This window comes from Hoplias malabaricus, chromosome 10 (assembly GCF_029633855.1).
Source record: "Hoplias malabaricus isolate fHopMal1 chromosome 10, fHopMal1.hap1, whole genome shotgun sequence".
Lineage (NCBI taxonomy): Eukaryota > Metazoa > Chordata > Actinopteri > Characiformes > Erythrinidae > Hoplias > Hoplias malabaricus.
The window spans coordinates 20,056,375-20,069,064 of record NC_089809.1 but is presented as its reverse complement, the minus strand read 5'-3'; the positions used below and the strand labels follow the sequence as shown (position 1 = coordinate 20,069,064).

General features: G+C 37.6%; 1 protein-coding gene across 3 annotated transcripts in view; it reads left to right on the top strand.

Annotated features, from left to right (window-relative positions):
* Positions 1–12,690, top strand: part of reck (reversion-inducing-cysteine-rich protein with kazal motifs) — a 60,333-nt gene that overhangs the window by 26,131 nt on the left and 21,512 nt on the right. For 2 of the 3 annotated variants that reach the window (XM_066682468.1, XM_066682469.1), the window contains exons 3-10: positions 651–725; positions 3,723–3,759; positions 4,208–4,293; positions 5,535–5,582; positions 6,994–7,027; positions 8,477–8,674; positions 9,479–9,743; positions 10,169–10,342. In XM_066682468.1, coding sequence (XP_066538565.1) covers positions 651–725; positions 3,723–3,759; positions 4,208–4,293; positions 5,535–5,582; positions 6,994–7,027; positions 8,477–8,674; positions 9,479–9,743; positions 10,169–10,342 — 917 coding nt within the window. Of the gene's footprint in view, positions 1–650; positions 726–3,722; positions 3,760–4,207; positions 4,294–5,534; positions 5,583–6,334; positions 6,453–6,993; positions 7,028–8,476; positions 8,675–9,478; positions 9,744–10,168; positions 10,343–12,690 lie in introns of those variants that run through there. The other variant, XM_066682470.1, reaches the window with a different exon arrangement.

Below are 12,690 nucleotides of genomic sequence, written 5' to 3'. Positions count from 1 at the left end.
TTGGTTTTGCGCAGCATCAGCTTGAAGTTGCCCTATCACACAGGCCCTATCCAGATCAGTTAAACGTGGCATGCCGATTATTGGAGCAGACACCTACTGGTAGCACCTGGAGGTACCAGAAACTCAAAGCAAATGCCAATAGCAACAGCAAAATAAGTTGTTTGGCATTGGCAGAAAAGATGTGGCAAATTTTTCATGGGCATAACCCACATACTCAGCTCTACAGCTCATCCCACAAAGGTGTGTTCCTTACAAATGTGGCACCATTTAAAAGGGAAATTAACAGGCATTCCAACGGTATAAGAGTTATTGCCAAGAAGCATTGTTACAACAAAGAAATAATCTACCAAACACAAATTTCCTTACTTTTTTTGCTAAGTTTATATACCATCCAAATTCTGTGTCATTTCCATGACGGGATTAATTTGCTCCCACCTCCGCCCTATCTCCACCCTTTTCTTCTCCTGCATTCACCTTTCCAACGGTGGGGCTTGTCTTTACGCACATTCCTAAGCCACCCTGAACTGCTGCTGAAAATATATATCAGAGTTTACCTTCCTGTGTCGGCCCTCATGTGCCTGACCTGTTCTAACAAAAACAGTTTTACTTATTGCAATCTTCCACTGTATTTCTTTTTCTTCTATCCACAGCTTTCAAGTATTAGAAGTGAATCCCATTTGAGGTTCCTTTACCAGCGTCTACCAAGTTACTGTCCAGAGTCTATGGTAAGGTGAACCTTCTGTTCCTCATACTGATCTCTAAATTGTGGTTGATCTTTAAATCTGTTGCCTGAATGCCACAGGAAGTCTTAAACAGTGGCCATTTCTACTTGCTGTATGCCTCTTTGATTTTGTGGTGTTGTGGTCTCACCTGCTCATGGTTAAAGGTATGAAAGACACAGGCTGGAAAAAAGCTTTGTGCCCTCCACCATCATCCCTAATTACAAACCTGGAATGCTGGCATAAGCAACATGCAATTACAGCCAGCCTCTAATTAGCCGGCGAGTGGAAAGCTTTATTTTATTTGGACATGTGTCCCGCACTAATTTGCCCAAATGGTTTCAAATAGATTTTGGAAGTGTTTTTGCCATATTGAAGAGGCAAAAAGATCAAAATCTTTCAACACTCTTTATATATAAATACAGAATATATATATATATATATATATATATATATATATATATATATATATATATATATATATATATATATATATATAAAGAGTGAGGAAGTGCAGCAGTACAATTCCCTGTGCAAGCCATCAATGACAATCAAAGAAATTAGAAGGCTTTCTATTTTATATACGCTACGTACGCTTTGAGTGTGTTGGCTTTGACAAACAATGGTGATGGTCTTTGACAGTGGCTCCTTTTTTCAGCAGCCAGAGAACATGCAGAAGTATTCACAGTGACGTGCAGCATGAACCTCAGACAATATCCTGTTTATTTGGTTGATTATCTTGTCAAAGCCTGTGGCTTTGCCCGAATAGTCTCTCTCTGCAAGTCAGCGCTTTGCCTGCGTCATATGAGGAGGAGCAAGCACTATGCTGAGAAGCTTTTGCCACCACAAGGCTTTTTGTGACTTTTTGAAAATGTTTCTGATTTCTGATGCATACATTTTTAATTATGATTGAGCGACTTTGAAAGTTGCAATGGAGCCTAGCTGAGAAGAAAAAAAAAAAAAAAATATATATATATATATATATATATATATATATACACACACACACACACACATATATATATATATATATGTGTGTGTGTGTGTGTGCGTGTGTGTGTGTGTGTGTGTGTGTGTGTGTGTGTGTGTGTGTGTGTGTGTGTGTGGTTGCATTATTTACAATGGGTGTTGTCTCAAAGCAGCTTTACAGAAAAGTGTGTCCAAGCCCATGATGAGCATCACTGGGGGCGTTACTGTAAAGGAAAATCTCCCTCAGAGAAAGAGGAGCAGGGAAAGTAATCAAGACGCAAATGAGGAATGTATTTCTTCTGGTTGACTCTACCATTGCAGAGTATGATACAATAGCTAGACAAACAGAACCAGAATCACAACCAGAAACAGAATCAGGTTAGTGTGGATTCTGCAGTAAGAGTACTCTCAGAAGTATTTTGTGCTTATTTTCATACTTCTCAGTAATATTCACATCTGTGTGAATACACATTTTAAAATGTAATTTTGTAGTGATATTAAAATCCATCCATCCATTATCTGTAACCGCTTATCCAATTTAGGGTCGCGGGGGGTCCAGAGCCTACCTGGAATCATCGGGTGCAAGGCGGGAATACACCCTGGAGGGGACGCCAGTCCTTCACAGGGCAACACAGACACACACACATTCACTCACACACTCACACCTACGGACACTTTCGAGTCGCCAATCCACCTGCAACGTGTGTTTTTGGACTGATATTAAAATGAAAAGTTCTATTTAGTCTAAATTAACCATATAATTATTGAGAATAAGTTCCTTAAGAACAGTTTGGCTGATTATCTGAAGCTTCGCATAGGAAAAAGACTCAAGACTCAAAACTAGATTCAAGTTTGATTATTTGTCTGACTGTTGGGACCAAGAGATTGTAAACAAGTTCAAGGAAGGAACAGCTGCGTAAGAAATACTATAGTACTGTGCAAAGGTTTAAGCACCTGAAAAAACAAGAAATAAACTGTTTATCTGAGTAGCAAGAGAATATTTACTCAAAACAAAATCTAATATTACAATAAAATCAAATTATATTATTACAGTAAATAGTGAAATTCTGTGTGAATGTGTTGGTTTAGGCCATTCCAAATATCTCCTTGTAGCAGTCTAGTTTTATTTGAGTTTCTATTCCAATACCTAATTTTACCAAGATTAATAAATTCTTTATTATGTTAAATCAAGTGTGCTGTTGATTTAACAAATCAAGATGAATGTCTGAAAACAAACTTTGTTCTTCACTTTAGCTCAATACACATCTGCTAGTTTTTAGGAAAAAAACATCAGTTTACTGTTACTGTATTGATATTTTTGTATTTTGTGTAATTATATATTATTTTTTCCAAGCCACACACTTATTGAAAAGAATTATTTTAAATAATATTAATAAGCTTAGGTGCCTAAGATTTTGCACAATACTGTACGTGGCACAGCTTACAGAAAATAAATTTACCAATCTTTGGCCATATTAAAAACCTTGCTTCAGTATACTTTTTAGGGTGGCATTTGGGCACAACATGTAGTGTCACTGTCACACAGCTCCAGGGTCTGGGGGTTATGTGTTTGAGCCTCGCTCCAGGTGATTGTCTGTGAGGAGTTTGATATGTTTTCCCTGTGTCTGCGTGGGTTTCCTCCAGGTGCTCCAGTTTCCTCCCATGGTCCAAAAACATTGGCTACTCAAAAGTGTCCAAACGTGTGAGTGTGTGTCATCCTGCGAAGGACCGGCACCCCCTCCAGGGTGTTCCCACCTTGCACCCAGTTATTTCGGGTAGGCTCTAGACCCACCGCGACCCTGAACTAGATTAGTGGTTACAGAAAATTAATAAGTGAATAGTACTTTTTGAGATAATCTCCTATAGGTTTTTTAATCACTGGGATTTCATTACTAACCAAAATTAAGTCCTGATCTAGGCTTAGTTTTGTTACAGGTAACATTCAGGTTACTCTTTAATTTCTCTGAGCCTGTTGTCTTTGATGTGTGTTTCTAGTTCCTTATAAGACCTTGCTCTTGTTTTTCTTTTTTGCAGAGTGAACTTTGGATCTGTATCAACTCTACATTACCTGGTAAGATATATGGCCAGAGCTCTTCACAGGCACGTGTAGGAGTGTGAGCTAAGCCCACCTGTGTTTTCTCCTATGTACCAGCCTTAAAAGAATAAGAGAGGCTTTAGACAGTCTGAATACCTAATGCCTCCCAGATGCAAAAATATCATTGCTCATATCCATCAAACCCCATCTAACAATGCCTATAAAAGTACTGGTCCAAATCTTTGAGGTTCACCATGAAAGGAGCCAGAATTCAACCCAGTACATTAAAAACATGTTGGGCAAAATGTTTGTTGAGATTAATGGTTTTGTGATGATGGTGCTAATGTTCATGTACTATTACAATCCACAGAGTACAGCAGCATGATGTTTGAGTGGACCTGGGTGGATTCCAGATGAAAGACAGAAAACTGTGTTCTGTCACACTTCACCAGTTTTCTTCATGTTTTTCTTTGCTTGTTTTTAGGAGCGTCAAGGAAATCTGATGGATGGGTTGGACTGGGCTGTTGTGAGCTTGCCATTTCAGCGGAGTGCCGCAGGGAATGCAAACAGGTGAAGTAGGGATTTCCTGAAATTTTCGAGCTGAAATGTTTTGTCAGTTTCTGGGTAGGCTCCGGACCAAACGCGACCCTGAACTTGATAAGTCATCATCATCATCATTATCATCTTCTTTTCCGCTTTTCCATTTCAGAGGCACGGTGAACTTGATAAGTGATTACAGATAATGAATGAATGAATGAATATGTGTGGTGCTTGTATAAAATTATATATAATTATTCATTCATTCATTGTCTGAAACTGTTTATCCAATTCAGGGTCACGGGGAGGTAGGAGCCTACCTGGAATCATAGGGCGTAAGGCGGGAACACACCCTGGAGGGAGCACCAATCCTTCACAGGGCAACACACACACTCACACACTTTTGAGTCACCAATCTACCTACCGATGTGTGCTTTTGGACTGTGGGAGGAAACCCACATTGACACAGAGAGAACACACCAAACTCCTCACAGACAGTCATCTGGAGCAAGACTTGAATCCACAACCTCCAGCTCCCTGGAGCTGTGTGCCTGCGACACCGCGCCGCCCTCTATATATAATTACAATATTACAGTTACTAAATCAAATTTATTTACAGAACATCACTATATATTGCTCAGATAAATAGTTTTTTAATTTTTTCAGGTGTCTAAAACGTTTGCATTGTATTCTACTGTACAGCGTTTTACTGTAATCCTATTACATTAAAATCACACTAAGTGTAGGTAAGGTCTAATATAGATTGAGACCCAGTTTGACTCAGTAATGAAAATCACTCTGTAGATATTTTTATATATACACCATCAGAGACTAATTAATCTACATTATTATTATTCTCTGTGTATCATTTTTTGAAAAAAGGAAAATTTAACTTACATATTTTGTTTCAGTGAAATCTTACATGTTGTGACTTAATGTTGTGCAAATTGAAATAATGTTCTTAGATATTCTCATTTTACATCTGTAAAAACTGCAATGATTTTTTGTTTGAATGTGAGCTTACAGAACTCACAGCATATTAATTGATGAAAATAGTATGCTACTGAAACATTTACAGAAATATGCTGTAAAGTTACAGAAAATCTTGTGTGTAATTTGTAATATCACAACCAATGGTAGGAAAGAGAATATGTACCATTTTATTTTCAGCCTTAACATTTGGACAGATATATATGTGTACTGTTTGCAAATAGGTTTGCTTGTTGCTGACTGTGACATATATTTATCTTGTATATTATTGTCTTGTTTTCCAGGCATCATCTAAGAATGATATCACAAAAGTATGCAAAAAAGACACAGAGGTGAGTTTACAGAACTCCTGGATTTACAGATGCTTATGAAGACAACAGTTACACATTTTGACATTATTTTTCTGTATTATCAATAGTCATTGAAAATCAAAGGCAAAAATAGGGACACTTAACAACATAACAGGCAATAACTAACCTAGGGCATAAGATGAGGCTTTAAAGACTTAAAAGTTCAGGAGATATTTTATGGCTCAGATGTACACTTTGATGCATGTGCCGTTAAAAATAAGCTTCCTCTAGCTCAGAGGATTTGCAAAGTCTCTTATAATTAAACCTACATTCAAGTATTATTTTTATGTTGAAATTTTGAAATGAAAAGAATTTTTATCTAATATTTTGACTTCATTAAACGGCCAATGTGGATCACATTGTAGTTTATTGATGTATGAAGTTTCCTGTTGGATTTTAACTATTTAATTTTGATTTTTTTCTGTCTTTATTTGACACATTAATATATATGATTCTGTTTAGCTGAAATGTAGGTGTATGAGCGTTAGTGAATATGTTAAAAACAAGGAATTCAGTTTAGAATTTCTTAGTTTCTTCGTTTTTTTTGTTTTTTTTTTTTTGATGCGGTGCCCAATCTATAACACAATCTAGTGCCGTTGTGGGCTTAACATTTTCCTCTTCTCCCCCTGCCCCCCCTTTAATCTTCTCTGTCCAAACAAACAAACAAACCAGCAGGCATAATGTTTGGTTTGGAGCGGACTCCCTCCAGCTTTAAGGCCCAGGCTGCTTTCATCTTGCGCCCTGCGCTTTACGAGGAGCTTTGGTCCGAGCCAAAGCACGCAACAAAGCTGGCTAACCTTTATGAAGCTCTGACAGGAATCTCAAGATTTTTCACTCAGTGAGGATTTCAAAGTAAGATGCTGATGAGTAGGCAGGGCACACATACTGACAATACACAAATATTCACCTTTTCTCAGAGGATGGCTTATTTAAAGTACACAAACTGATATTAGCTGACATATTTACAATGTCTGTACCTTGATGAACCAAATTGTATATGTACAATAGCTTTTTTTTTCCTGATTTAAAAACAGGGTGATCATGATATTATATTTGAAGAGAGCTAGTGTTGGGAAGAGCATTACAGCTGAACTAAGATAAGACTGTTGTGTTCCATAGAGCATGAAGAAGGATCATGAATACATACTTTAACAGTTAAATGGCCAGAACCCCAAATGTTTATTATTAACATAGTTATACGTAATTATGTGATAGGAGGTTGTGTCTGAAACAAAAATACTGTTTAAACACAGCCTGCAATTCAGGTATATTATCTGCTTCCCTTGTGGTGTTGAAAAAAGAATCACCAGCAAACCAGACACATAAAGCAATGTAGCAGCTTAGTTGTCAATTACAGTCTATATTTAACATGCTCTACTTTCTCCTCCTGCAGAAACCGCTCTACAACTGTATCACCAAAAATGAAAGTAAGTACACATATTTAAATATAAAGCATACAAGAGACCAAATCATATTGTTGAAATAAAACATTGTCTCTTCATTTTGTTGATAATATTTATTTAATTAACATAATTTGTTAAATAAGATTTAACACTATTCATTGCAAGTTTATTTTTTCCCTTCTCCTGTTAAGTTAGGGTTTAAGATTTGTTCAGGCAGCAGCAGTATGTGACTTTAGTCAGTCAGTTAAAATGTATGTACTTAATTTTTGCCAATCTTGCCAGTAAACTTAAACATATGGGAAAAGGAAAAGAGACACCATTCTGTTTGCTAAGTCATGTTTATATGCCTGCAAGGCAGGTTCATGACCCCCATCTTGCTGAAATTTAGCCTGCCACTGAGCTGACCAGTGAATGAAATGCTTATTTGTGTTCATATATAAGAGTATATATGCCCTCGAGACACTGTCAGTCTTAGTATGGGCTTCCTGCTCAGACTTTGGACGGCTAGACATGTGGCCTATTGCATAGTGGCACATAACCTGCAGTTTAACTGACCCAAGGGGCTCCCAACAATCCTGCTGATTTGACCATATGCAACTCAGATATTTGGCTGGTGTATATTTTATGTGACAAGTCTCTGCTTGCATTTGTGTAGGATTCTCTGGATTGATTATATTAGTAACCGAGTAGTCTGCTGATTAGTTTGATGATAATCCAGTATGCATAATTTTTTTACAAATACTCAGACAATAAATATGCACTTATATGAACAACAATAAACATTTTTATTGATAATATTTAACTCCTTACAATTAGATAAACTAAAATGCTTTTAATGCATTTTCCTACACTGACCCTTTAAACCTTCCATAGTAGGCCAGTTGATCCATGCTCTGCTGAGCTGTACTTGTGGGAGAACAACAGAACAATCAATGAGCAGCAAACTAACACAATCAATAACAAGAGAAGATATCCAGTTCCTCTTAAGAGGGTACAGTCAAAGAGGAGAACCAAGATATATGTGATATATATACTCTGTTGATACTATATTACATGTACCATATATTTGCTGCTCTAGTTGACTTTTATCATTTTAGGTTAATGTGAAACATGTGCGTAAATGAAGAAAATAGTAGTACCAAAATATTGAAAGTGAGTTACATTTTATATATGACAATATATATATATAAAATAATACAAATTTGACTGAGATTAACTTCCCAAAAAAAATCATGTGACGTGTATATATACTTAATAAATTAATGAAAATTATTCATGGACAATTATTCATTTCATAGAACAAAAAAAATAGAAAACTAAAAATTAGAAAAAATGGAGATAGGGGTTTGGGGTATTTTTTTAACAGTAAAAATGTATTGAGTGTCTCTATTTAATTATGTACTCATTTTGTGTCTTTTAGGATTGCATGATTTCTGTGAATGTTAATCTATGCTCTACTTCTGTGTTTTTCAGTGGGCTCTGTATGCTGCAGCTATGCAGGGAGACACACGAACTGCCGCGAGTACTGCCAGGCCATCTTTCGCACAGACTCATCCCCCACCGTCTCCCAGATCAATGCTGTTAAACAGTACTGCCAGAGCATCAGCCCTCAGCTCATCAGCTGCGTGGCTAATTACACCAAATCTTACCCAACGAGGAGCCCCATCGACAGTGAGCACACCTTCTACTGTCCTGTCACAGCACAGAAATACTTGTCCACTTGACACTGACTACATTTTGTTCTACATTTTAGTTCTCTGTTTGATCATCTTTTGTAAATAAAACAAGCAATTAATCCCAGATTCTATTATTTTTTTCAAACTCTGATAATTGTGGTTTGAGTTAAAAGGGTAGTTGACTATTAGCACATGTCTGATGCCCCCTAGAGATAAGTCGATGTAAAACATATAAAGATATATGTATATTAAACAACAGACCAACTAATTCATCATGAAAGTCATTGGCAACTATTTTATTAATATATATTTATTGATTCATTGTTGAAATCCTACTGCCAACACACAAATACGTGCTTGTCCAAAACTGCAGTCTGGGTACTGATACTGATGCTGATGAGCATAGGAAGTATAGAAGCATAGGAAGGTTTCAAATATTGTAAGGAAGGGAAAAACAACCAAGTGCCAAAACAACAGGGAAAACATATGGTTGGTGTTGTTAAAAAAAAATCATCTCCATATTTGTTGTATTTTAATTTATGACATAGTTTAAGCTTTTTTTAAATGTTGGACCCATAGAAATAGTAAAAATGACATAAATTATTAAAATCTTGTTGCATTGACTTACTTTAGATTATTTTGTCCATCCAATATTAAGTTACATTTTACTTACAATTTTATTTCCAACGGCACTGATAAGCACAGCAGGCAAATGCCAGGACCAAACCCTCTGTTCTGTGCTAGTTGAGTTCCATGCATGATGCTGTGTTTCATAACTGTGTTTTATATTCACCTCTAGGTCTGTACTGTTGTGACCGTGCAGAGGAGACTCACTGCCAGACGGCATGTAAACGCATCCTCCGCACCATGAGCACAGAGCATGAGATCATGGAAGGTCTTATTGCTGAGTGCGGCAGTCAGCCCCTCCCTCAGGACCCCCTGTGGCAGTGCTTCCTGGGCAGTGCTCATCCTCCTGCCAAAAGTGACCCAGAAACCTCACCCACAGCCAAGATGGACTGCGCCAAGCTCCACTGCTGCTCCAAAGCTAATACCTCAATGTGCAGGTCAGTTCACACTCACTGAGTGCCAGTAGGAGGCAGTGAATTTTGGAAGGAACTAGTGAATCTTTTAACAATTCTGGCTGCAAAAACCAACCTGGATATAAAATGAAAAAGAGTGACTGCTGGAATAAAGGAGATGGTTTACTACATCTGTAAACACATTCAAAAAATAAATTACTATATTTAAATTGGTTTATTGCAACTAAAGCTATGTATTACCTTCTGTTTTCAATGGTAAATTTTTCTTCTAGGCAATGGGCCTTTTTGAGTGTTTTTAATACTGACCCATTCAAAACTGCCTCTAGAGGTCTCTCTAGAGGTTTTAAAAGGTCTCTAATGTATTTTTATTGATGCTTTTTATTAGATTAATCATAAATTGTAACTGACACTATTTTATAAATACATTTCTTTTGCTCTTTATCCACCAGGGACATGTGCCAGGAGATCAGCACCAATTGGGGCACTCAGACATGGCAGGAGTTTGACCAGCTGTGTGAGTACAACCCTGTTGAGACTGACCTCATCACTTGTCTGGCGGATGTGAGGGAGCCATGCCAGCTGGGCTGCAAGGATCTCACTTACTGCACCAATTTCAACAACAGGTAACAGAACAGAGCCATGATACACAGTTAAAAATATCTTTCAAGCACAGGGGACAACACACAGCCATGATTTGAAGCCCCAGTGGGCCACAGCATGGCACAATTATTTGTGAGAATAATAATGTGTTTAACCCACTCAGTGGTGTGTCCCCACCTTGCGCCCAGTAATTCTGGGTGGGCCCCGGACCCACCGCGGCCCTGAACTGGATAAGCGGTTTCAGATAATGAATGAATGAATGAAGTATGTGTTTCAGACCAAAGCACAATCTCTGAATAGATTCCTGAAGTCAGTTTAGCCACTACACCTCAGCCTGGCCAATAAAAATCATGAACAGTACCTATTTCAAGGAGCTGTATTGTAATGGTAACACCACTGCTATCTATACAATACACAATTGGAACTTTTATGGTACCTACTCTACTGTACTCAGCTCTGCTCGACTTATTTGCTTTTCCATTAAGTAAATTTGGTATGGTACCTGTAACCGGGTATTTTTTAGTCTCTGTTCACTCCTGGTTCCAAGTAAGTTGAGTTGGGACTGAACATGTCACTTCAGTTATCACATTTTTGAAACCAATAACAGCATAAACTAATACAGTTTTGGGCGGCATGGTGGTGCAGCATGTCGTGTCGCAGTCACACACCCCCAGGGTCCTGGAGGTTGGGGGGTCAAGTCCCGCTCTGGGTAACTGTCTGTGAGGAGTGTGGTGTGTTTTCCCTGTGTCTGCATGGGTTTCCTCTAGGTGCTCCAGTTTCCTCCCACAGTCCAAAAACACATGTTGGTAGGTGGATTGGCGACTCAAAAGTGTCCGTGAATGTGTGTGTGTATGTGTGTGTTGCCCTGTGAAGGATTGACGCCCCCTCCAGGGTGTATTCCTGCCTTGTGCCCAATGATTCAAGGTGGACTCTGGACCCACAGCGACCTGGAACTGGATAAGCGGTTACAGATAATGAATGAATAATAAAATAATTATGCTTTAAATAATTAAAAATTTCAGAGCATGGCAGTAGAGTCTCCTGGACTTTAGCTATTCTTCTTATTTAGATCTTTCTTATATTTTAACCATCATAATTTATAACTTATTAACAATAATTATGAAATATTATATAAAAATATAAATATATATATAAGCCTCTAAATATTTATGCCTGATCACCAATTTGTTCTGATAATAATGGGCTCTCAATATTAGTTAACATTTTTAACCATCTTTTATATGAATTGGGCCCTAATTCGAAGTATATTCACTGTGTTACTACACTGACAGACCTCCAAAATTTCCAAAAAGAATTGAACTAACCTTGAGCTAAATGACAGTGCAGTGTTGATGGTGAACCAACATTGGAAATTTTCAGTTGTTCTTTTTATGTAGGCTTAGGTCTAATCTCAGTCTCTGTAACAATATGCACTATGCTGTTGTCTGGTGGTAGAATTGCAGAGATAAATCTCAGTGTTAAGTGTGACTGTATATTTAAGTCTGTCATGTTCATGGACTAAAGAATATACAACCATTTTCCTGGCTTTCCATAGCTGATCTTCTGCCAGGCTAATTTTGCCATTTGTTACAGATATAGGCCTGATCTGATTTATTACTCTGGTTATTGGGTGGTTTAAGATCATTTTAGGGTCAGAAAACCATAGAGCAGTTATATGCTGCCCATGCTGTATTGTTTGTGGGTTTGCATGCTCTCCCCTTGGCCTAACGCACCAATCCCAGAAGTCCCTCCCAGCAGTTTGAGGTCATGAGTCTCAGCCATATAAAACAATGACACGGAGTCGTCAACAGTGTCTTTACGTTCATGGTAAAATGATGATATTGTGTCTCATTGTAAGACTTGTGCATTTCCCTTCACATGTGGAGCACTTATGAGTTCTTTCAGAGGACAGATTGTTTATAACATAGTGACCTTCAGTGGCTGCTGGCAATGAGTTCTGATGGTATGTTTCTAAACCTGCAGTTCAAAAGCTGATTAAAATGTATAGAGAAAACAGGACATTTAACAACTCATCAGGGCCTGGTAGACCACCCAAACTGCCACTATCAGATAAATGCTAAAGCTTTCATCTTTGAGGAACAGAAAAGGGAACCAACTTCTAAGACTTTATTTTAGAGCACTGGGAAAATATCCCTGTAGATTTCTTCGAAAAACCAAAAGTAAGTCTTCCAATAAAAGGAAACTCAAATTAGGGCAAATTGTGGACATATAACAAATGCATATAGACTTAAAAATATAATCACATTCTGGTAAAAACCTCAATTCTCCTAAATGGAGGATGAAATATGAAGCTTCAATTCATTTTTAATAGACATAAAAAATATATAAAATATAAGTACATACGTTTATG